This window comes from Osmerus eperlanus, chromosome 10 (genome assembly GCF_963692335.1).
Source record: "Osmerus eperlanus chromosome 10, fOsmEpe2.1, whole genome shotgun sequence".
Taxonomy (NCBI): domain Eukaryota; kingdom Metazoa; phylum Chordata; class Actinopteri; order Osmeriformes; family Osmeridae; genus Osmerus; species Osmerus eperlanus.
In genome coordinates this window covers 2,279,031-2,303,703 of record NC_085027.1, presented here as the reverse complement: position 1 = coordinate 2,303,703, position 24,673 = coordinate 2,279,031, and the positions used below count along the sequence as shown (strand labels likewise).

The following is a 24,673-nucleotide window of genomic DNA, read 5'->3' as shown; positions in this document are numbered from 1 at the left end:
TGCTGACGATGTAGCTCAGACTAGTGAGGTCAGCGAGAGCTTGGCTTTTATGGACTTTAATGTGACTTTAATGACTTTTTATGGATTGGACAAGGCCTCTCTCTCTCTCGCTCTCTCGCTCTCTCGCGCTCTCTCGCTCTCTCTCAAGTATGGTGGGAAAAAGCGTAGCTCAAGGGGCTAAAAAGGGGTGATCGCGTTAACTTCACAACTATCCACCGGACCAATAAGACTTTCACTCCGACGGCAAAAAGTCGGTTGCGTAACACCTACCTCTAGCTAAGAAACAAGGGACAAAGAGAGACATAGGAGAAAGCGAGCTTTAGCCTGTTAGAAATATTTCTGTGTTGACACGCAAGTATGTAAACAGAGTGCTAATGCAGCTACAGCCACATCAACAAGCCGTTTGAGCAAAGACGCTTAATTAGGTTTCCGTGGCAAAGCTGCTTGGACGCTGATAGCGACAAGGCAATGCTGTAGGCTACGGCAGCTAGCTAGTTAGCTGTAATGTAATGTAGGCTACAGGATAGTTGAACTCTACCTCACCCCTCATGCCATGTCTTAACTTCAAACCTTTTTTTTTCGTAAATATTTTTCACACGGTGAAAGGAGAGGAGAGAGAGATCATGCCACCAAATACAGATTTAAATTTAAGTAAGGAGCCTGGCTTGAAAATGTAAGAAGTAGAAAGTAGCCTACAGATGTTTGTTTACTAAATTTAAGGAATGAAAGTAAAAAGTAGTCAGAGAAAGTAGTCAGAGAAAGTAAAGTACTGTTACCAGAAACATCTACTTAAGACACATTTTTTGTGTCAAGTTGTTTTTTTTACCAAAAAAGTTTTGCAAAAAGTTTTGAAAGAAAAGTTTGAAAAAAAGAAAAGTTTGAAAAAAAAAGTTTCAAAAGGTTGAAACTAAAGTTTTTTTTTTTTTATATGTTAGAGCCTGTACTTATACTTGAGTGAAGGATGTGTGCTTTTTGCCATCTTTGCTGGACTGCAGAGTAGCCAATTGTAGACGACTGCATCGAGATATGTGAGATGAGTGACTTTGTTAGGGGTTAAGACCATATTGTCCATATTTGTGGGACAGATATGTTGCAAAGAACACAAACGTTTCACTTTGAAAAGTGTGTCATGCAAATAACACGGTGACACGGTTTTATGGGACTAACTTTTAAATGTTTTAGTGTCTAGTGTTCAACAATGTGCAATTTGGTACGAAAATGGCTACCTGGAGCGCCATAACATGATGCCAGCCTATACACCATACTCCTGGTTGAGTGAGCAAACCAAAGTTCAAAGAAAATAGCATCATCTAGCCTGCATCATCACGCTAATCGTGACGGTAATCAACGTTGGGAATTTGGGGATATTTGGATCACATTTCAGAGCGGTGTAGAGCAGAGTCGTGCCAACTTGAACAGGTTTGAACCGTTGAACTGAGCAGATTACATTTCTCATTTTGCCACAGAAGGCCAAGAATGTCAGGGGCTTACTGGTTTTGTCCTGTAATTCCAGGGTCGAACACCTCATTTATACTAATCCCACTCTTCACCACGCGGATGGTAAGAACTAGTCTGGTATGTGAGTCTTGGTGGTGTGGCTGTGTGGATTTGGTTTCCCTTTGGACTTGGGTCAAATAGCATTAGCAAATACTGTCAGATACTTGGGGTGCAGTTGACCCAGTGTGTGTAACCCAATAGAATCCGATTGACCTGAGGTAGTCTGAGTTCAATCAACAACGCAACCCAAATACTTTCAAATGATGTTCTGACCCTCAGTTGAAGAATTTCCTGAGTAGCCTTTACTACTATTTCACAGCTAGTTTAACAGAGTTTAATTGGTGAAACTCACACCTCAGTATAAGTACCGCTCACCATCAAATTGCTATCTTTCCGGTGGTGTAGCAGGCTATAGCTGTATTTATGAAAGGTAAGGTGGTTGTTGTATGTGTGAGTCAGAGGACCCTGGTCAAACCTCAGAGAGGGAGGAAGCAACACAGTCTGTCCCTCTCCAGTGTATGCACTGATGACACACACACACACACACACAGGATCAAGGGGTCACAGTGACAGGGAGAATACGACCTAGACAACATAAGGCACAGAGCACAACCCAATAGGTCACTGACCTGCTTCTCTCTTGCTTTCTAGTTCTCTCTCTCTCTCTCCCTCCCTCAGTCACTCCCATCTGCCTGCCAATGAGACATGGCATGTGTGTGCACGTGTGTGTGCGTGTGTGTGTGTGCATGGGGAGGAACAGGGTGGGGTGTTTGCCGGGTGTCATAGAGTGCCACAGATCCTATTACTCATGCACACCTGTTGAGAGCGTGAGGCATGCAATGAGGCAATCATCAGATCTTCTGGGCTCATTTCTTAACATTCTGCATCGCTTCTCCATTATTCCGTTCTCTCAGTGTTGGAGACTGAGACAGCTTTAAAGCAAAGTCGAAACATAATGATAATGTCGTTATTTAACAGAGGCTTTTATCCAAAGTAGTGCGCAAGGGAGGATTTGAACCTCTTTTTTCTTCTCAAGTTTTCCAGGGAGATTTTCCTTGTCTTCTTCGAGGGTTGAGGTGCTGTTCTACAGGCTTACGTGAAGTCCTCTGTGACACTGCTTGTAAAAAGGGCTATGCAAATCACATTTGATTTGAACCTGCAACCTCTTGTTGCATGTAATGGGGCCTTGGGCTCAACGTGATAGCCTTAGGGCTGATACAGGATCACTGTTGTGAATCACCGGTGTGGATGTGTGAGGTGTGGTTCCTGTGTCCAGGATTAAATGTCAACATGTTTGTCCAGTGACACTGATGAGAGGGGCAGGAGCAGGCACTGCTACAGGTCAGCTCTGCTCTTTCAGGCTGTCACTCCTTTGCTCTCTGTCCCCCTCCTCCTCCCCTTTGCTATTGTGGATTTCCTCTCTCCTCTCTCCCTTCCTATCCTCTCCCATCCTCTCCTCTCTCCTCTTCTCTCCCTTCCTATCCTCTCCCATCCTCTCCTCTCTCCTCTCCTCTCCCTTCCTCTCCTCTCCTCTCCCATCCTCTCCTCTCTCCTCTCCTCTCCTCTCCCTTCCTATCCTCTCCCCTCCTCTCCCCTCCCCTCCTCTCCTCTCCTCTCCTCTCCTCTCCTATCCTCTTCACCTCTCTCTCTCTCTCTACCCTCTCTTCTCCTCTCCAGCTGTGTTTATCTCCCCTCTCTCCTCTCTTCTCCAGCTGCGTCTCTCTCTCATTGACCAGCTGTGCTTTGTGCTCTCATGGTTCTCCTGACCTTCAAAGCTCCTCTATCGCCATGGTTACACCTCTCCTTTGGTGAGAATATTTCCGTAGTTCATTTGAATAAAGCTCTTTACACAGTGTGCGAGTGTGTTGGCGCGTGTGTGTGACAGAGAAAAATGGGTGCACATGGCGTTAGTGTTTGTGAGCGCGTGGTGCGGCTCAGCCTGTGACTCACCACGGTGACCGCGTCATTGAGCAGAGACTCGCCGAAGACGATGATGAAGAGCGTCTCATTGACGTGGACCTCCTCGAAGACGGCCAGCACAGCCACGGGGTCCACGGCCGAGATCAGAGCCCCGAACAGCAGGAACTCCATCAGCCCGCCCTCAACCTTCTCATCTGAACACCCATTGGACGACAAGCTCAATAGTCAGCTCGGCTGCCAATCAAGTTTGGCTGTTTCTTTCACCGAAATCAACTGTTAGTGTTGTGAACTATTAAACACTGTCCCAAGGGACAAGCCATGTCGAACTAAGTAAGGTGCAGATTAACGCAAAAGTATAAAAACTATTAAGGACTGCCTTGGAAATACATTTTCCCTCACTACTTAAAAGTGGCGATATCAAGTCGCCGCCATTTCTAACTCCTCCCAGTACGTCTGCTCTTATTCCCCCCCCCCCTCCCCCCCCCCCACACACACACACACACAAGAATAGAGGTCTTCACCCTCAGCTCACCTATGACCCCGAGCATCTTCATCCCGTAGAGGCAGAACCCGGTGCAGAAGGCGTTCCACAGGGTCCCCACCACCGCGTACAACAAGATGGCCCCTAGGTTGTCGAAGAAGAGCCTGGAGGGCATGAAGTACCCCGCGTCGCCCACGATGGTGGGCAGCAGGAAGAGGAAGAACAGGCCTGGGTCCAGCTGGTACAGGGACCTCTTGCTGGCGATGAGGACGATGCCGCCCAGGACCAGGCCCAGCAGGATGAGCATGCAGCTCTCTGGGACCACGGTGGTGAAGCGCTGGGAGAAGTGGAACACTGTGGGGCGAGGAGGGGACACACACACATGCACAGATACACACATGCACATACACACACACACATGGGACACACACACACACATGTGGGGCGAGGAGGACACACACACACACATGCACAGACACACACACATGTGGGACGAGGAGGACACACACACACATGCACAGATACACACATGCACACACACACACACACGTGGGGCGAGGAAGACACACACACACAGACATACACACATGCACATACACAAACACACACAGACACATACATAGACGCACACACAGACACATGCACAGACACACACACAGACACATGCACAGACACACACACACAGACACATACATAGACGCACAGACACATGCACAGACACACACAGACGCATACACAGACATACACACACGCACAGACATACACATGCACGCAAGACAACACATACACAAGACACAGACACACACGACACAGACACACACACAATAAACATCTTTGCCAATGTCATATATATATATACTAGTATATATATACACTAAATACTACTACAACAGTATTCCCAGCCATCTGGAGAGATGATGTCTCTTATTAACCAGTGATGAAACAGTCCAGTGTGTCAACAACAAGGCACACACATTACGTAACGCCCACCCTGTTACACCTAGTGTCACACACCTACCTGTGTATATTTATATTTAGTCATTTAGCATACACTCTTATCCAGAGCGACTTACAGTAAGTACAGGGACATTTCGCCGAGGCAAGTAGGGTGAAGTGCCTTGCCCAAGGACACAACATCATTTGGCACGGCCGGGAATCAAACTGGCAACCTTCAGATTACTTGCCCGATTCCCTAACCGCTCAGCCACCTGACTCCCTGTTTTTGCGGTCGCAGAATCTTAAACATGTGGGCAGGGGCCAAGGCACTTCACCCTACTTGCCTCGGCAGGACACAACGTCATATGGCACTGCCGGGAATCGAACTTGGAACCTTCAGATTACTAGCCCGATTCCCTAACCGCTCAGCCACCTGACTCCTATATCAGTTGTACATGTCACAGCATTCAACCCTTAGGCCCAGTTTCTCATATGTGAATTAAGCCTCTTGTCCTAAAGTAAGTGAAAAATTCAGTGAGGATCTCCGTTGAAAACGTGTTTAGTCTCAGACTAGGCTTAATCCCTGTCTGGGAAACTGGGCCTTAAGGTTTATTTCACGAAACCACTACGTTTTATTGAGTGAGTCAGAAGAGATCAGTACCATTCCGGCAAACCACGTTTAGCTAACGAGGTGGTCTCCATATCCGTATTAGAGATCTACTACGATTCCCAGAATGCACTAGAGTCCACAGTACAAAGGGCCAAGTCTTGAGCTTGCTCGTAAGCCTTGTATTCTAAGGACCACGTGCTAAGACTCAGTTGCTAGAGTAACACAGAATTACATTAGAACACAAAACGTCAACACACACACAGAGAGAACTGTATGGCTCAGGCCTCAATAATACTGTACGTAATCTTTAACAAGCCTGCTAGTGCCAGCTGGACAGAGTAAGATAAAGACCTTACGACTGTAGGTGTCAATACTTATTAAATTGGGAGTAAAAAAGGTCAGTGAGTGAATGAACCTATTGTTATGTTAAAAATACTGTAGGTTTGTAGTCATTGGGAAACAGTGTATGGTACCTAGGATAATGTATTTGGTTTTATTTTTATGTTATTTTATTTATCTGAAACAAAAAAATTAATAAACTGAAATATCTCAACCGAAAAAAAAAATCCCACAGAACCAAAAGGTTCTTGCTAGAAATGTTGGGGAAATATAATTTAAAACATTGGATCATCAACATCCAGATATCTCTCAGACAGCGTTTAAGGGGTTAAACTGTTCCGCTTGTTTGAGAGAAAGGATAATAAGAATAATGAGAGTGTAATGACTGGGCTGAAGACAACATAACACTCTGGCCCGTGTGTGTGTGTGTGTGTACCCGTCTCTGCCTAGAACATATCAATCAAGGTCGGCCGTGAGTCACCATGTGGGAAAGAAGAAAGGGGATGGGCAACACACACACACACACATCGCCACACACACACACACATCACACATGGCCACACACACACACACCTGGCCACACGCACGCATTCACACACACATGGCCATTCACACAAATTATCATGCACACACTTGAAAAAGATGCAAACACACATCCACTTAAAGCCACCTACTCATACACACACACACAAACATATACACCCAGTTGTCCTTCAAACAGTGATTGAAAAGCTCTGGTCTGGTAATGACCCAGAAAGGGACAGATTTCCCCTCGTCTGCCAGTAGACACATGAGGAGAAACCATCTACAATGGCAGTCTATCTGTGGCTAACACCACTCATTACTGTCTGGCTGCCCCGGAATTAGAGAGGCCTATTAAACACACAGGACGCAAGTGGCAGAGATGTTCAGGTAACTGCGTGCGTGTGTGACTGTGTGTGTGTGGTGTTTTACAATACCTGGAAGTGCAAAATAGGCTTGTTATGGCTGAGCATGACCAATTAACCGATGGCCACTGAGGTCTGTTGTGCAATAATACAGCTGTTGGCTGCTACATCAAGATGGTACATTGGACAAACTTCCTACCAGTCATGCTGCCTGTGTGTGCCCAATTCTTCCAAAGCAAGGCCACAGGACAAGCATTTTCCTGTGTCGCGTCGCTGCTGAGAACTGTTGCACGTGCATTTATTATAGAAACCTGGAGAGGTTATTTCCGGTTGGAGAGCCAGAGATAAGGAGCGTGAGTAAATGCACGGTTGAGTGCAGCGCTGATCTTAGCGCTACCAGTGTTAAGCCTGACGTATGTGTTCCAGGTGGAGAGAGTGTACCAGAGGGAGGAATGACGTGTGTTCCAGTTAGGTAGAAGTGCTTCCCTTTGAATCATCCCACTGACTGGGCAGGAGAGGAGGAACACAGGATTGTGAAAAGGTCAAAAAGGACAAACTGAGAAGCGAACAAGGTGGGTGAAGACTGAGGAAAGGAAAGGAGAGAGAGAGAGAGAGAGAGAGAGAGAGAGAGAGAGAGAGAGAGAGAGAGAGAGAGAGAGAGAGAGAGAGAGAGAGAGAGAGAGAGAGAGAGAGAGAGAGAGAGAGAGAGAGAGAGAGAGAGAGAGAGAGAGAGAGAGAGAGAGAGAGAGAGAGAGAGAGAGAGAGAGAGAGAGAGAGAGAGAGAGAGAGAGAGGAAAAAAGGGGGAGGACAAGGGGGGTGGCGTGAGAGCAATAGAGAGAGGGAGAAAGACAGAGAAGGACAGAGAGAGGATGCCTGGCTGTGGGATCTGGCTGTCTCGGGTGTGTCCCACAAGGACAGCCTGTGCTCCAGTGCTCCAGGGCAGCCTGTGTCCCATGAGGACAGCCTGTGCTCCTGGAGAGAGACTGGAGAGACTGAGCTCTTTAGTTTGATGACTAGAAGGGTTTGTGAAATCATGCCCTGACGTGGCCAAATTAAACAGAGACGAAAAGTAAAGAAACGCAAAAATAACGAGACACAATCACACAGGTAGATAGATGCGTATGGATGTATAAAAATATATACATAATTGTTGATCCACCACTTAATGCCTGCTTCAACCGAAGGCAAATATGCACTCCTGAGCTCATCCCAGAAGGCATTGAGGTCATAATTAAGTGAAACTAGTGGGTTTACCCTGAGAGCACATTCAGCTTAAGTGCACTCAAAAGCATGTGAAGAAAAAACATCTTATTGTGGCTGGTAATACAGGTGGGTGAAAAGCTTTGCTTTCGTGTAAACCCTGTTTGCTGAAGGCAAAATCCCACACAGAACACTTATTTCACTGGCTAGCCTCTGCTCCGAGCTATTGGAAACCAGTAAAATGGTTGAAAGGTGTACTAATTTGTCCCTACGCCAACCTGTCATATTCTCACTGCATTTCTCTGGCATTGGTTTTCCTAATGGCATCTGCTCTTCAATCGCTATAGATAGAGGGGAACATTTGCCTGAAGCTAGTCACAATGTCTCCTGCTGTACGAAACGTGTGGGCTGGTGAGGCAGACACAGACACCCGGTACGACCACCCACACAACACACGAGATGCAACCACCCACACGGCAAGACAAGACACATTAGTGCGCACACACACACATACACACGCCTCTGACAAACAGAACACGTCTGGTAGAATGAAGTGATGGAATAAATCTGAAATAAGGGAATGTGTCACTGGTTATGAACGATATCCCAATACTGGAGCAGTGGGGCAAAATAAAAGGGAAAGGAGAGTGATGGGGGGGGGGGGGGTAAAAGACGAGACACGAGGCATACTCAAATAGTCGTGTCAACAACAAAAAAACACAAAGAGAAGAGAGACAGAATGAGAGAGAGAGAGAGAAAGACTGAGAGAGCCAGATGGTTAGGAGTTCCGATGATAGAAACATGCCCGTTGCTTGGATATTGCTGGCTGAGCTAGTAGGCTTTATACTGGAGTCCAACTTCTGAAGAACACAGCTCAAGGACAGTGGACACTTACTGAACGACTTGTTTCATGTTCCAACGTGCGGCGTTTAGGTGTGCGTGTGTGTCGGTGTATAACAGTGTCAGGCATGTGTGTGAGAGAGCCTGAGTATAATGTGTGAGTGTGTGTGAGTGTGTGCAAATGAACACCAGTTTTCCCTGCCAGCAACTCAGGAGAGGAGACACAGCGTCACCCTCAAGGGTTGGTGGTGGGGTGTGTGTTCAGGAAATATTACTTTCTAAGCATTTCACCTCATCGTAGCTACCAGTCCTACAGGGAGTCCCGATGCTTGAGTGAGTCACACAGGCTAGACCTGGGACCTCGCAGAGTCGTGATAGTAAGCCCGACGTGACTCTACTACGACAGAGGGCAATAGCATGGCTGCGGGCCTTCAGGCTACAGCACTGGCTAACTGTGCTGAAACGGGGATTTTAAAAAAGAAAAAAAAGTTGAAAGGAGGGAAAATAACGAAGTCACGTCTGAGAGAGTTTCCTCAGAGAGCTACTGCTGATGCAGGGTTTGTGGTTATCCACATGGGTAGTTCAGAGTTCAAAAGAAAGTCGGTGTCGTAGTGTAGAGTGGTCTATTGAAGGAATTCACTCAAGCAGGTGGATAGAAGCGTAGGCTATGCTGCTACGGTTAGACCTTACAGTGAATAACAGATACTTTTTAAATGTCTTAAAACGAATCTAGTCAATCTAAATGTGTAGGCCCCAAATACGAATGCACAATTGCATACATGTCGTCATATTTATGTCTAATAGCCTACATAACTTTCCTAAATCGTCAACATTTACAGTTAAGTGCGTTACCATAGGTTTAATAGCCTGTCATGTAAGGTTACCACAGTAGGACTATTACACACTGGAGAAGAGAGGATAACTTACGGATTTTCGCCACACTGGCCACCAGGAGCCAGATAGCGATGATGAAAGGTGTCTGAACGTAGCTCCATTCCCACTGCACTATTTTATAACCGCCTCCGTGATGATGCGATGAGTCTCCGTCTTCCGTCGTTGAGGACGGTTCTTCAGCAGTCCTCGCCAAGGCAATCCCGGGCGAACCGTACTCCTCGGGTTTAAAACGGGAGGCAGTCGGGGAAGGCAACGGCGGCGACGCACTGAGCCCGAGCTCATGTTGAAGCGATGCTTCTGTCACATAAAGGTCAGTCGCAGCTTCACCGACTACCGTCAGCAACAACAGAAAACTGAGCGCGAGCATCTTCCCGGTACACTCAACGGTGTGGACATCTTCCTTTCCCTTTTATACGTCCATAAAGGGGAGTCACGGAGAGACGGCGGGACAACCAGTGACCGGTCACTTGCCGGTAACCCAACAGAGGTACTGCTGGCGTATCTTGGCACGTGACCCAACCCTCTCAGGACCAGCAAAGGCTTGTTAAAGAGCCATCAGATGCCGGTGACGGTGTGCTCTCGGACAAAGCTGTCAGATTAGGTCTCCATACTTTGTATCTATTTGGATGTTAACATTTACATGCTAAATAAGAATTACGTTATTTTGCACATAAACATGCAGTTTTTATCAGTGTATAGGCAACATTTGTTTAAGCCCATGTATAGTAAAATATTGCTATTGAAAAAATATATATCAAGAAGTCAATGAATATCGAAATGTATTCATATATTGTTTGAAACTTTATTTACTGCACCATTGTCACTTTAAAATTGTCCACCTATTGTACAGATAAAATCACTGCTATCAACATTATCACCAGGGGTTTTCAACACGAATGGGGTGCTCACTTCGCTGCATATGTGCCTCAGCAAGGAGACAGGTGGATGTTAAGAACGCGGACAGTGATACATTCAATGTGTAAACAAGCAGTATGCATTGAACTATACATACGTCAAAACCATAATTTATATACAACTAAAACGAAAGTGAGTGACCACGTGTGGTTTGCATTATTTAAATCATGGCAATAGTTCCTTGCTATTCATAGAATATTACCCCTCCCTCCCAGTGCAAAAAAAAAGCAATGTCTGTACATCAAATTAATCCTTCAAGACCAACAAAATCCCCTGTGTACAGTAAATAATCTCACACAAAACGTTTTAGATAGAGTGGTAATTCAACAGGGTGGAGACAAATACACTAAATGGATTTAGTCAGTGGCTAACCTACAGGTGTTGGAGCGCTAAACAGTTGGTAGAAATATGATGCGTGGTAGTCATTTTACCCTCTCTTATTATCACACATTCTCACACACACCCTTGTTTATGTCACCTCCATCTAGATAGCTTTGTCTGAGATAGGGTTGACCTCAACACAGGATCTATCAGGAAGTGGTATGCTGTCTAATGTAACACCAATTTTAACACAACCTGGGAACTCTGTACTAAACGTTGTGCCATCTCAATTCTTACAAACACTGGTACACTGTAATCTTAAAATACAAGATATGACTTGAAACTCACATCTTTGTTTAAAAGGTGTACTACACTGAAACTGAAAATGCAATACTTTGGAACAGTTCAACACTTTGTCAACTTATCACATCCACTCTTATTTTACTTCTTGAAGTTGTATTCAACCACAAAACCTTCCATCAAGTTTGTGAAGTTTAAGGCAAAGGCTTGTTTTTAGTGTAACAGGTGACCCATGAGCTACAGGACATTGGCTGGGGTCTTTTCCTCCATATTTGTAGTTCTTCAGTTCATTTGGAGGGGAAACATCTCCAAGTTGGCCTTCAGGCTGCTGTGTGCTGTCAGATGTGTGCAGGTGTTCAGATCTTGTCCTTGTCCTTGCTGCTCAGGCCCAGTGCTTGAACCACATCCACAGTCAGACCACTCTTCAGTGTCCTCCGCACTGCGAAAGCAACACACACACACACACAGGTGCACACACACACAGGTGCACACACACACACACACAGGTACACACAGCCTGTCAATTTAACAGAGCACACAACAGAAGGTCACACACAAGTACACACAGAGAGAGAGAGTGAGAGTGAGAGTGAGAGTGAGAGTGAGAGTGAGAGTGAGAGTGAGAGTGAGAGAGAGAGAGAGAGAGAGAGAGAGAGAGAGAGAGAGAGAGAGAGAGAGAGAGAGAGAGAGAGAGAGAGAGCGAGAGAGCGAGAGAGAGAGAGAGAGAGAGAGAGAGAGAGAGAGAGAGACTGTATAAGAGCCCATGAGCAGATTCTGCATTCAGATGTGTTGGCTTTCACTGCTGAATCAATAAATAGTCAGTGGGAGTCTGCTGGCTAGCAATCCAAAGGTTGCCAGTTCGATTCCCGGTCATGCCAACTGACGTTGTGTCCTTGGGCAAGGCACTTCACCCTACTTGCCTCGGGGGGAATGTCCCTGTACTTACTGTAAGTCGCTCTGGATAAGAGCGTCTGCTAAATGACTAAATGTAAATGTAAATAGCTAAATCTGCCAGGTAATGACTTAACATCTGTCAGTCAGGAACTGTGCAGCGCTGCATATTTCAACAGCAACCAGCCACACAGATCCTACCAGACAGCGTTTCAATTCAGTGTTTGAACAAGCTGGTTATGATTTCAATCTTTCAGGGTTAGATTCAGAGAGAAACTGAAAACAGTGATAGAGACCCTGGGGAGATAGTGGGCTGTTTTGGACACAGTGCCGCTATTGTGCTTAGACACAAAGGATCTTGTGCCCTGTCCTTATCAGCGTGGGCTGAGACACAGGCAGACAGGGGTCAGCACCTTGACCCTTCCTAGACATGGTGGGCGAAGCGAAGTGCAAAGGGATAGGAAGATGTGAGGAGGTCTTCTACTTCTGGGATAGGTGACAAACCATCTCTGACTCACATAGTGGGGTCCAAAAGTATAACTATAAACTGTAGTAGTATGTATACTGCATATCAATTAATAAGAGTGTGTGTGTATAAATAGATGTATACTCTTTTGTAGAAAAGGGCTCTGTTTCAATATTCAGTCCCCTCACACTTCCTCTTTGAGATCTCGCGCACTCACACGACTTCCTGTTGAGGCGCGATCGCTTGCGTGTCTTGGGGCTGGACGGCCTCTCTGACGGGTTCTGCGTGACAGACTTGACGAGCCGATCCATGATCTCGTCGGTGGCGTCGTCCTGAGAGCTGGTGCTCTCCTCTTTGGCTACAGACATCTGAGGGGGACTAACCCTGCCTAGGCCTGAGGGGAACCACACGCTTATTATACAACTAACATCTTCATATTATATTAAACATATCATACTTTATCATTACATTATACATATTATATAGCCTTTATTAAAAATTCATGTTATTAAGAATTAGGTGGATTAAGGCACTCACATGTATGGGCCAAGTTGTGACTAAGTATTAGGTGAAGGTACACTGTGTCTTAGTGTGTTAGATTCAGATCTCAGGGGTCAGATGGCTGAGTGGTTCTCAATCCTGGTCCTCGGGCCCCCCTGCCCTGCATGTTTTAGATATTTCCCTGCTCCAACACACCTGATTCAAATAAATAGGTAATTATCAAGCTCAACAGAAGCCTGATAACGACCCATTCATTTCAATCAGGTGTGTTGGAGCAGGGAAATGTCTAAAAAATGCAGGGCAGGGGGGCCCGAGGACCAGGATTGGGAACTACTGCGAATCGGGCAACCAATCAGATTGTTGCCGGTTCGAATCCCAGCCGTGCAAAATGACGTTGTGTCCTTGGGCAAGGCACTTTACCCTACTTGCCTCGGGGGAATGTCCCTGTACTTACTGTAAGTCGCTCTGGATAAGAGCGTCTGCTAAATGACTAAATGTAAATGTAATCCTGAACAGCAGATGAAGACACTATCTAGTTGTCTGGAGGTAGCTGGCTACTCTCCTCTCATGGCTTATTGGGACTGGAGAAGCCAGAGTCATATTTGACATGAATCCCCATTTGTCGTGAGAGGATATTAAATCCAATCCAATTTATTTGTACAGCCCTTGTTGTTGACAAAGCACTGTCACAGAGGGCTTCCTATTCACCCACAGAACTGCGACTCAAGGAAACTACCAGGAAAACCAATATGCTGTGTGTGTGTGTGTGTGTGTGTGTGAACGTAGTAAGAACCTGCCTGTGAATTAACTTAATAGGTGTGTGTGTCTGGTGTGTGTGTGAGTGTGTGTGTGTGAGTCTGGTATATATGTGTGTCTGGTGTGTGTGTGTGTGTGAGTCTGGTATGTGTGTGTGTGTCTGGTGTGTGAGTGTGGTGTGTGTGTGTGTCTCTTACTGCGGACTGCGCGGCTGCGTCTCAGCCCTCCCTGGTTAGAGCTGCTGATCAGCATGTTCTTCATGTTCTCATGCTCCTCCTGCTCAGGCTCCGCCTCCGCTGCCATGGAGACGGAGGCGGAGCCATCCTCTTGTGAGACCGCCCCGGAGAACTTCTCCGTCTGGGTGGGTGGGTGAGGGGGGGGGGGGGAGAGGGAAGAGAGGAGCAGGGAGGAGAGAAGGAGGGAAAATGAAGGAAGGAATAAGAAAGAAAGAGACAGAGAGGGTCCAATCAGGTCATTTAGTTTTCAAATGAAGGCATTTACGATGAGTACCCAAGCAGAGTGATAGCTTCTCCAATACACAAGGCCAGGCCCGGACACTGTCATTTAATACACAAGTAAGCCAACAACTCTGTTTACCCAAGCAAGACAATATTTCTGTGAGCTCTTCCTTTAGTAAACATCACAACATCCACATTTCCTTTGTGTGTGGGTTCATCAGAACCACATAACCCTCCCCCACCCCCTCCCCCTCTCCAGCCCTACACCCAAGCCCCACCTCTGTGATCATCTTGCCCCTGGTCTTTGTGCGTTCTCGGTGGACGGCCCGCTTGCGTTTCTGGGTGAGGACCCTCTCCCTGGTGGTTCTGTACTCCAGGGAGAACTCGCTGATGATCTTGCAGAACTGGGTCACCTTGATGTCACGCACCGAGTAGGAAGGCTGGCCCAGGTAAAGCAGGAACGAGTGGAACCTGGAGCGGCAAAGATCAATACATGGTTGTGGCGTGCGTGTGTGTGTGTGTGTGTGTGTGTGTGTGTGTGTGTGTGAGAGCGACAGAGAGAAAGAGGTGCTGAATGAGGGGAGGCTGAGTGCAGGTGGTTGGTGGGTACTATGTGCGTGTTTCTCTCGGAGTGTGTTTCTCAAAGGTGTGCGTGTTTCTCAGAGTGTGTGTGTGTGTGTGTGTTGTACCTGTTGATGATGCGCCGGTGCACCACCTTGAGGATGATGATCCTCTCGGTGCAGTCCTTGAGGAACTCTGTCATCTTGTTCTTCAGCAGGGTCTTGGTCTCGTGCTTGGCCACCACCTTCAGGCTGTCCCAGGACGTCTTGCACCTCCTCTCCAGCTGCACCAGGTTGTCAGACAGTTGCTCAAACTCCACCTGCGTACGCCGCCAGAGAGGTGGAGGTGTGAGGGTAGAAGAAGAGCGAGAGAGAGAGAAAGAGAGAGAGGAAGGGCAATATTGAAGAAGGAAAGCAAGAGAAAAAGAAATTAAAGCAAAAGATGAATAAATAACTTTTCACTGACTCTATATTAGGATATTAGAATATATATATTATTGGAATAGAGAGTTTTTATCTCTTGAACTGTGGTCAGCTGAACAGTAACAGCCAGGTCTTGCCTTGGCAGAACGGGTGATGTCAGGAATCTCAGAGTAGACGTCAGAGGTGTCCGGATAGTTCTCCACCACAAAGTTGCAGGTGTGGTGGAGCAGAGACTGTCTGTGGACAGTGTCCTTCACCTCCGTCACCTTCTCCAGGTAAGTCAGCTCAAAACCCTTGGCCTGATGGATGGAAACACACATACACAATGTTCACGCAAACATACACACCACACACACACAGACCAGACAGACACACCCACAATGTTCACGCACACACACACACAGACAGACCAGACAGACACACATTCAGATACACACACACAGAGTACCAGATATGCTCAAGGCCATATCAGGCTGAAGCCTGGGTGAAGCCGACCTCCATCCATCTCTATAAGAAGCCACAACAAACATGGAAGCCGACCTCCATCCATCTCTATAAGAAGCCACAACAAACATGGATCCTCTGGCGTTCCCTTTACAACCTTTAAACAAACATGTTCTTCTAATCTGCTTATGTCCTACAAGTCAGAGTAAATCAGGAAGGCAGGTGATTGTCCAAGGCAAGCGTTTAAGCTTTCAGAACGCGCAGGACGTATGCATTTCAACTCTTTAGATACTAAAACATGTTTATCTTTTTGATTAGTCAGGTGGCTGAGCGGTTAGGGAGTCGGGCTAGTAATCTGAAGGTTACCGGTTCGATTCCCGGCTCTGCCAAGTGACCTTGTGTCCTTGGGCCAGGCACTTCACCCTACTTGCCTCGGGGGGAATGTCCCTGTACTTACTGTAAGTCGCTCTGGATAAGAGCGTCTGCTAAATGACTAAATGTAAATGATTAAAACAGACAGAATGCAGAAGAAACATCCAGAACTTGCTCGCTTTCTTTCATCTCAAGAGGGTGGACAACGGGCGCACGTAACGATACAGACAAACACAAGTTTCTCTTACGCTGGTGCTGTTGAGGAAGTTGCCGATGGCGAGGAGCGTTGCCAGGATACGCTTGAACGTCTTGTTCTTGGCCAGTTGCTCCATGCCCAGCTTCAGGTCGAAGAGAGGTTCTGCAATCTCCTGTTCCCGCAGACAGAGTGATGGAGGGAGGACAGAAGGGTTTAACCAAAGGCGGAAATCCGGGGGGGGACACCCGGCCATCCTGGGAAAAATATGATTTGTCCCCCCCAATAAATCACTGTAAACATAAGGACATTTCAATAATGTACAATTACAGCAGTAATTTTGGTGTCCTCAGGAATTGCTCTTGAGAAAATGTCATATAATTGCCCCCCCCCTATATTGATAGCAGATTTTCGCCACTGGGTTTAACGTCACCCTGGTAACCAACCCCAACCTGCCTGCCGTGGTGGTGGTGTGTAGGTGGTGTAGCTGTGTGGCTGTATTTAGAGAGATGATGGAGGATATCTGTATGCCTGGCACACGCTCCAGGCACCAGCCAGTTAGAATGTGGCAACTTAGCAAATTCTTGTGCTTCGGATAATGTTGAGGTTGTTCATATTCCCTGCACGCTCTTCTAGAAAACGCTGCCTGAAGCCCCTCAACATTATCAGGCCGTCGGGCATCAAGCAGAGTGATGGGAGCTTCCTGGCTGGATTTGGTATAACACCTGAAGGATGCCTTAAGGAAGCGAAGCGGGCCGGCCGGCCATTCATTGATCCACCCACCCACATGCAGTTCCATATCCATATATCCATATCTCCCTCCCTCCCTGCCTCTCTCCCTCCCTTCCCTGCCACCCACTCTCCCTCCCTCCCCTCTCCCTTCCCTTCCCCCCTTCCCTCCCTCCCCCTCCCTCCCCTGCCACCCTCCCTCTCCTCTCCCTTCCCTTCCCTTCCTCCCTCTCTTCCCTCCCTCCCTCCCTCCCTCCCTCCCTCCCCTCTCCCTTCCCTTCCCCCCTTCCTCTCTTCCCTCCCTCCCCCTCCCTCCCCTGCCCCCCTCCCTCCCCTGCCCCCTCCCTCCCTCTCCTCTCCCTTCCTCCCTCTCTTCCCTCTCTTCCCTCCCTCCCCTGCCCCCCTCCCTCCCCTGCCACCCTCCCTCCCCTGCCACCCTCCCTCCCTCCCCTCCCTTCCCTGCCTCCCTCCCTCCCTGCCTCTCTCCCTCCCTTCCCTGCCACCCACTCTCCCTCCCTCCCCTCTCCCTTCCCTTCCTCCCTCTCTTCCCTCTCTTCCCTCCCTCCCCTGCCACCCTCCCTCCCTCCCCTGTCACCCTCCCTCCCCTGCCACCCTCCCTCCCCTGCCCCCCTCCCTCCCTCTCCTCTCCCTTCCCTTCCCTTCCCTTCCTCCCTCTCTTCCCTCCCTCCCCTGCCACCCACCCTCCCTCCCCTGTCACCCTCCCTCCCCTGCCACCCTCCCTCCCCTGTCACCCTCCCTCCCCTGTCACCCTCCCTCCCCTGCCACCCTCCCTCCCCTGCCACCCTCCCTCCCTCCCCTCCCTTCCCTGCCTCCCTCCCTTCCTGCTACCTTCTCCAGAGTCTCGTAGTTGAGTTTGAAGGCCCAGAGCTGCAGGCGTGAGCTGAGGCCGCTGATGGAGGACAGCGTGAGCAGGAACTGCTCGGCCGTGCCCAGGGGAACGTCAGGGCTGCCCAGCTGAGCCTCCTGGATCTTCTGCTTCTCCTCCTCCGTGGGAACCATGGTGAGGATCTTCTGCTCAGGGGAGGGGAGGGAGGGAGGGTGGGTGGTGGTTGTGAGATTTCACTTGTTTAAATACTGTTTGATTTGTCTTTGTATTGACAAACAAGACAACAGACAGCAGACCACAAACAATTATTTGCTGAAATTATTTTCAGAACCTGTTTATGATGCTTTACACGTACAAACTTGTGTTTGACAAACATCAGCCTACATTGATCGCTGCTCTGCCCAAAACATTACTGGGCACTGCAATGCACCATCACCAGTCCAACAGCACCCCCCGGTGGTAGAAACATGGTAATACCTCAATGCCCTCCTTGGTGATGGCAAACTCGTCGAAGTTGAGGATGGCTGTCTTGATGACGTGGATGGCAGGAAGTACTGTCATGCCAATATTGATGGCATTACTCCTTTTAGGGTCCAGTACCTGGATAGAAGACTTCTTCACTTCTGGTCCTTTCTGCAGGAGGAAATGGGAAACGGTTCATCAGAATTTCAGGTTTGTCATTTCCATTTTCGTTTCAGGGGCATTTTGTGCATTCGCAGAAAATCCACCGTGGCAATTACAATTACAAAAAAAATACAAAAAGATTTACAAAGAAAACGGAAGATATGAATTTACATAAACAGAGAAGAGAAACAGGAAAACATGACAAGAACAAGAAACAATCGAGCATTACGTAGAGTAACATAGTTCCAAATACAGTAGAAATACTAAAACGTAATTAAACTTAATACTTAATAAAAAATGAAGAGATGACACTAATGTAAAAAGTCTAACAATCAAGGGAAATCTACTGAGATGAGTCATCTTTAAATGGGGCGCAGAAACCGACCGCCAGTTCTAGAATTCTCTACAGGGACTCATCTTACCTTGGCAACAGGCAGCTCCTTGGCTTTGGATTCAAACAGGTGTTCCAGTTTGGCCGTATCCACGGTTACCTTATCCAGCGAGGCCCACACCGTCCCCCGGCCAAACTTACACTTCCTGGGGCTGTCGGACTGCTTCAGCTCCTTCCAGAACAGCTTGACCGTCTTTCGCTTCTTGGCGAACGCCGGTTCAGGGCCTTGGTGCGAGGATGAGGAGGGCGGGGGAGGTGGAGCACACGGGGGGGGAGGCGGAGGGGGAGGAGGGCCTCCCAGGCCGGGCGGGGGGGGAGGAGGAGGGGGGGCGGTGCCTGGAGGGGGCGGCGGCGGCGGTGGGGGCGGGGGAACTCCAGCCTGACCTGGCGGCGGGGGAGGAGGGGGAGGGACGCCGCCGTTGGGCATCCTGGCGTCGAAAGCGTCCATGTCCAACACGTCAATGTCCTCCTCCTCCAGGAGGTCGGAGAAGTCCAGGTCCTTGATGCGCAGGGCTCGGCAGCTGGGCTGCAGTGTCTCCCAGCCCTGGCCCTGGCCGCGCGCCAACGGTGTCATCAGCGTCCTCTCCAGGCTGCGCGAGTGCGTCTCGGCGTCGATGCTGTGCTGTGGACGCACCTTGCCGTGTGCCCGCCGCTCCTCCAGCCGGGCGCGGGCCGCCTGCGCGGAGCCCCCCAGGAAGTCCAGCTCCGCCCGCCGCGAGCTGCCGTCCTCGCTGGGCGCGGGGCGGGCCGAGTACGCCTGCAGGCTGGAGAGGCGCTCCGCCAGGCTGCCCACGCCGCCCAGGTCGTCGTCCACGCCAGGGCTCTCCATCTCCTCCTCTTCTTCTTCTTCGTCGTTGGCGGAGCCAGCCAGAGGGCTCAGAGGTCCTCCGGTGGAGTTCTTGGAGTAGAGCATGTCCAGCATGAACTTCCTGTCGTTGGAGAGGGTGCTGCGCTGCTCCACCACACTGCCCTGCCGACGGACAGCGCCACCTAGAGGACGGGAGCACGGAATTAACTCTTCCAGAATGTAAACAGGTCAGGAGCAGAAATTACATATCCTATAATGGCAACAAGTAGCCGGCAGTCACTACAAACAAATCTTGAATTTGTTGTCAATTATTTGCACAACCACAGTCCAACTCAAAACTAAAAATGAAAAACATATTTCCGTCAAATAAAGTATGAATATATTTCCAGACTCAACTGCATGTTACTCCTCAGAGTAAACAGTAGTGTTTACTACTGTTAGTAGTAAGCTTGTAGGTTAGGAGGAACATGGACATAACACTACTATCCGCGTTACCTGTGACCTGGTCGATTTAAGAGCGGAGTTCAGTAGTTTCATGAGCTGGAAACGCTCTGAGCTCAGAACCATGTCTGCATGTCTAAGTCAGACAGACAGACGAGAACAGGAAACGGGAAGCAGATCCTCATCGGCTTCTGTATAAACAGTTTACGTCCCCCGCCCTCCCAAAGTGGACCAGCCCAGGGCCGTTGGGGCCCTGGTTTTGGATTGGGTCATTTGGCACAGGGCCACAGATGGGGGGGGGAGGGAGATGGGATCTGACTTATCTTCAAAGCCAAAGTCACAATGAAAATATTTAGGCTCCAAATTAGCTACCGGACGTGAAGAAACTGTAAGAGGGTCAAACCTGCTCAGAGCAATAAAAGAAATCTGTTGAAGTCAAAAGAAAGTTGTCAAATGGTGTTCTAGGGAAATGTACACACACACATGTTCTGAGGATATTGTTGCTACGAATGGATATTTGTTGTGTTCTCTAAGTTCCACTAGGTGTCTCAGTGGCTCCACCCACTCATCTGGAGATTTTAAACCCAAACAACAGTTTCTCAATATCTCCAATGTATCACCCATGATGTTAAAGATGTATGGCTGTGATCTTTTTTTAGTTATGCTACAATGTTTGATCCCTTGCTTCCCTTTCAACAAAATGTACGACTACGGTTTTTGATTGTATGATAATACACTGCTTTACTGGATATAATGCAAAGCCTAAGAGTTGCAAGAAAGAAAGAAAGAAAGAAAGAAAGAAAGAAAGAAAGAAAGAAAGAGAGATACTGCAGTAACTGTAATCTCTTGCCTGGTTCATTATTGGCCGCCTGTGTGTCTGAGTCAGCTGGTTGCTCCAGGGTGCAGGGGCTGGGACCTCTGCTGTTCTCCCTGGAGGCCTGACCCGCCAGCTGGGGTTCCGCACCGCTGCCCTCCTGGTCCGATCCTGGAGGAAACACACACACACCACACACGCAAAACGTTTATACCAAAATGCTTATACCAACATACACAGAAAAATCAGACAGACACAAACACTCACTAAATCTCTCTAACAAACCATATACTTATAGATTTTTTTTAGAGACATACTGTCCACCAAACACCAGAGTCTGAGAGAGGTCACAATGTGTGAATGACCCACACAGATAACTGTGTATGACTGGGCTCTCCCATCTCAGACGTTAGTGCCTGACCCCCCAACGCAACCCAGACTGTCTTCAATTCATGTCAACGTGAAAAGCCCTCTGCCCTCAGCTGCCAAGAGCCCTTTCACTCGCCTCCCTCCATCCTACGCCTGTGTGTGTGTGTGTATGTGTGTGTGTGTGTGTGAGTGTGTGTGTGAGTGTGTGGGGGGTACTTTCTGGGCCTGTCTCATTTCCATCTCTTTAGCGGATGAAAAAAAAGCGGGTCTTTCAGCGAGCACTGCCACCCTGTCAGGCGGCCCGATTCACGCAGGGGTCCGGGACACTTCATGGGAAACTCCAACTTGGACCTTCATCTGGTGGCACAGCCTGGCCCTTGCCTGGCACAGAGACCGTGGTGGCACAGCCTGGCCCTAGCCTGGCACAGAGACCGTGGTGGCACAGCCTGGCCCTAGCCTGGCACAGAGACCGTGGTGGCACAGCCTGGCCCTAGCCTGGCACAGAGACCGTGGTGGCACAGCCTGGCCCTAGCCTGGCACAGAGACCGTGGTGGCACAGCCTGGCCCTAGCCTGGCACAGAGACCGTGGTGGCACAGCCTGGCCCTAGCCTGGCACAGAGACCGTGGTGGCACAGCCTGGCCCTAGCCTGGCACAGAGACCGCTCCCGTCAATCTGGAGCCCAGGTGGCCTCAGGCTTTCTGTGAATCTGATTGGATGACGCACTTCTGTGGATTTAACGGTTTCAGACGAAGGCTATCCGAGTGATTTGTATTTCGACTCCTCATTCTGACCCAGTGGGAGATGGAGGAGAGAAGCGACTCCCTGGGGTGACATCTATATTAGAGAACATTGATCAAACTACTCCTCTACTACAGGGGATGTTTGTAAATCCTACATGAAAGCATGTTGGCAGACCCTTCCCTCATCTCTGAGCAGTTGGAGTCCTGTCCTGGGAACTCCGCTGACCCGGGTCAGAACCATTTGTTGACGTTGTACCTGATTTAGTCATGCAGCGTGGTGAAAGCGATGGCAGTGGCTCAACAGAGGCAGAAGCCGGAGGATAAATCTAACAAACCTCAAACACGTCCAGGTTTCTGATCTATGTCTTTGACCCAGGCCAGGACAGTAACATCTGCATCAGACATCAGCTGGTGGGAACAACATTTGATGTTGTTTTAACAGCTCTAGGAACGGTGTGTCAGCGCCTGGGTCTATTATAAGCCTGTTAGCATCTATGGTCAGGAGCAGCAGGAAGCCTAGACCGTGTGTGTGTGTGAGTGAGTGAGTGAGTGAGTGAGTGTGTGTGTGTGTGTGTGTGTGTGTGCGATTTATGTCAGAGGTTGTGACCCTTTCCGCTTCAGAAAGACCAGGCCTAAACACTGGAAGAGGTGCTCGCCGTGATCGTTTGAGACGTGTGCTCACTGCGCGGAACGCTTGTGTGCGTCACACGGAAAACCTCAGGAGGGAAAGGTGCCAGGGGTGAGGAGGGAGGAAACATGGGTGAGGAGAGGAGGAGGCGTGGGGAGGAAGGGGGGGAGAGGAGGAGGCGTGGGGAGGAAGGGGGGGAAAGGAGGAGGCGTGGGGAGGAAGGGGGGGAGAGGAGGAGGCGTGGGGAGGAAGGGGGGGAGAGGAGGAGGCGTGGGGAGGAAGGGGGGAGAGGAGGAGGCGTGGGGAGGAAGGGGGGGAAAGGAGGAGGCGTGGGGAGGAAGGGGGGGAGAGGAGGAGGCGTGGGGAGGAAGGGGGGGAGAGGAGGAGGCGTGGGGAGAGGAGGAGGCGTGGGGAGGAAGGGGGGGAGAGGAGGAGGCGGAGAGTCAGGACCCAGCTGGAGCGTGGGATATCTTTAAAGCACAAGTGAGGTCTACGGTGCGGGTCGCATGCAGGTGTGGTTTCTGTTACCTTCCGTGGGGGTGCCTGAGTCCGCAGGCGAGGGAGTGTCCTCGTGCGGGGCAGGGACCTTGTCCTCCTGGGATGGGAACTTGCGGAGCTTGTTGACGTTCAAACCCCTTCTCTTCTTCTCCTGCTGAGTGATGGCCAGGCTGCGTAGGAACGTGTCTCTACATGACAGCACAGCAAAACAGGAAGCTGTTTGTGACACTGGAACAAAATGGCGAGCGCTACGAGCTGAATTAGGGCACTGCAGAAAGGGTTATTTACCAGAATACATCGAAAAAGTAGTATTTTAGGGACAGAGTTGTGACCATTACCATCCAGGTGCCATACAATTCCCCTCACCAAAGTGAATGATGACAGATTCAGAATGGTTATAGCCAACGAGAAATACCTTGGAGACCCTTAGACTCTTCTTGGAGGCAGTACAGGCAAAGACACGTTTTGCTCATTTCCCTTAGCACACCCAAATGTGAAAACACGCACTTTTGAAGGGCTTAAAGCCCACACCCCCTCCCCACACCCCCTCCCCAGCCAGCAATAGAAGCCATGCCAAGCATCATACCCCCACAACCCCACCTACAAAGTTCCCCTCCTCCACCTCAAACACACATGCACACACAAACAAACTCACACACACAAACTCACATACACAAACTCACATACACAAACGTACACATGCCACACACACAATGATACAAAACCACAGGACGGGATATGAGGGAGAGCACAGGGGAAGGGGGGGCTGTACCCTAAAACAGACCCCTTGGGATTACTCCATTACATGGATGAGATTTATGACTTTAATATATCTGAGTGTATGTACGATATACCAGGTACTGTACTCAAACTGCCTCTGACCTCAACAGGAGACCCCTCTGCTAACCTCGCCATGCCTGCTTGGTGATCATCGGGTCAGGAATCGGGTGAGATCGATCGATTGACATGCAGAAATCAGAAGTTCCATGCCCTTATGGCTGAAGTATGGATTTAAGACCACGGCACATAGCCAATCAAGCCAGGGCTGCGTTTCCCGATAACGATGGATCGTAGCAACGATCGAGCAAAATAACGAAACCATCGATATTTCTTACGTGCGTTTCCCAAACATAAGTAAGGAGTAGGCTAATCTATGCGCTTTCAAGAGCTACAAATTTTCAAGAGACACTTTAGCTACGGTGTCTTTGGGAACGACCCGTAAAACTAAGATTCGTCGTACGATGGATTCTACGATCAACTTAAGCTTACGACGCTTTCGGGAAACGCAGCCCAGGTTAGTCCACAGCACCAGGCATGACTACCGCTCCCAGGTCACACGCTGGGACACGCGCTGGGAAGCAGAGGTGTCTTCTGAGGGTGTGTGGGGAGGCTGGACTCCCCACACCACTAATGACTACTGTGGAAGACAAACCCTGCCTAAAGAGATGTGTGAGGCGTATAATCTGTCTGAAATGACTCATGCTTTATGTGCGGCTGCAGAGGAACTTCTGGGACGTGAGGAGAATGTCTGGTGTTGGTGTTCCTGCGGTGGCCTTGTCTTCTAGAACCCTGTTCACA

The 24,673-nt window shown here is 49.0% G+C and overlaps 2 protein-coding genes across 5 annotated transcripts in view; both read right to left on the bottom strand.

Annotated features, from left to right (window-relative positions):
• Nucleotides 1-10,141, bottom strand: part of slc9a5 (solute carrier family 9 member A5) — a 28,384-nt gene extending 18,243 nt beyond the window's left edge. Inside the window, exons 1-3 of the mRNA XM_062472095.1 lie at nt 9,639-10,141; nt 3,950-4,252; nt 3,448-3,611 (exon numbers count right to left, since the gene is read on the bottom strand). Of these exons, the coding sequence (XP_062328079.1) occupies nt 3,448-3,611; nt 3,950-4,252; nt 9,639-9,972 (801 nt within the window). The 5' untranslated portion in view covers nt 9,973-10,141. The remainder of the gene's footprint in view (nt 1-3,447; nt 3,612-3,949; nt 4,253-9,638) is intronic.
• Nucleotides 10,142-10,385: 244 nt separating this feature from the next.
• Nucleotides 10,386-24,673, bottom strand: part of fhod1 (formin homology 2 domain containing 1) — a 49,235-nt gene continuing 34,947 nt past the window's right edge. For all 4 annotated transcript variants that reach the window (XM_062472090.1, XM_062472092.1, XM_062472091.1 and 1 more), the window contains 12 exons: nt 23,126-23,283; nt 20,896-21,030; nt 18,828-19,786; nt 18,259-18,414; nt 17,784-17,966; nt 16,261-16,380; nt 15,334-15,495; nt 14,903-15,093; nt 14,492-14,684; nt 13,953-14,112; nt 12,716-12,892; nt 10,386-11,580 (listed from right to left, as the gene is read on the bottom strand). In XM_062472090.1, coding sequence (XP_062328074.1) covers nt 11,498-11,580; nt 12,716-12,892; nt 13,953-14,112; nt 14,492-14,684; nt 14,903-15,093; nt 15,334-15,495; nt 16,261-16,380; nt 17,784-17,966; nt 18,259-18,414; nt 18,828-19,786; nt 20,896-21,030; nt 23,126-23,283 — 2,677 coding nt within the window. In that variant the 3' untranslated portion in view covers nt 10,386-11,497. The remainder of the gene's footprint in view (nt 11,581-12,715; nt 12,893-13,952; nt 14,113-14,491; nt 14,685-14,902; nt 15,094-15,333; nt 15,496-16,260; nt 16,381-17,783; nt 17,967-18,258; nt 18,415-18,827; nt 19,787-20,895; nt 21,031-23,125; nt 23,284-24,673) is intronic.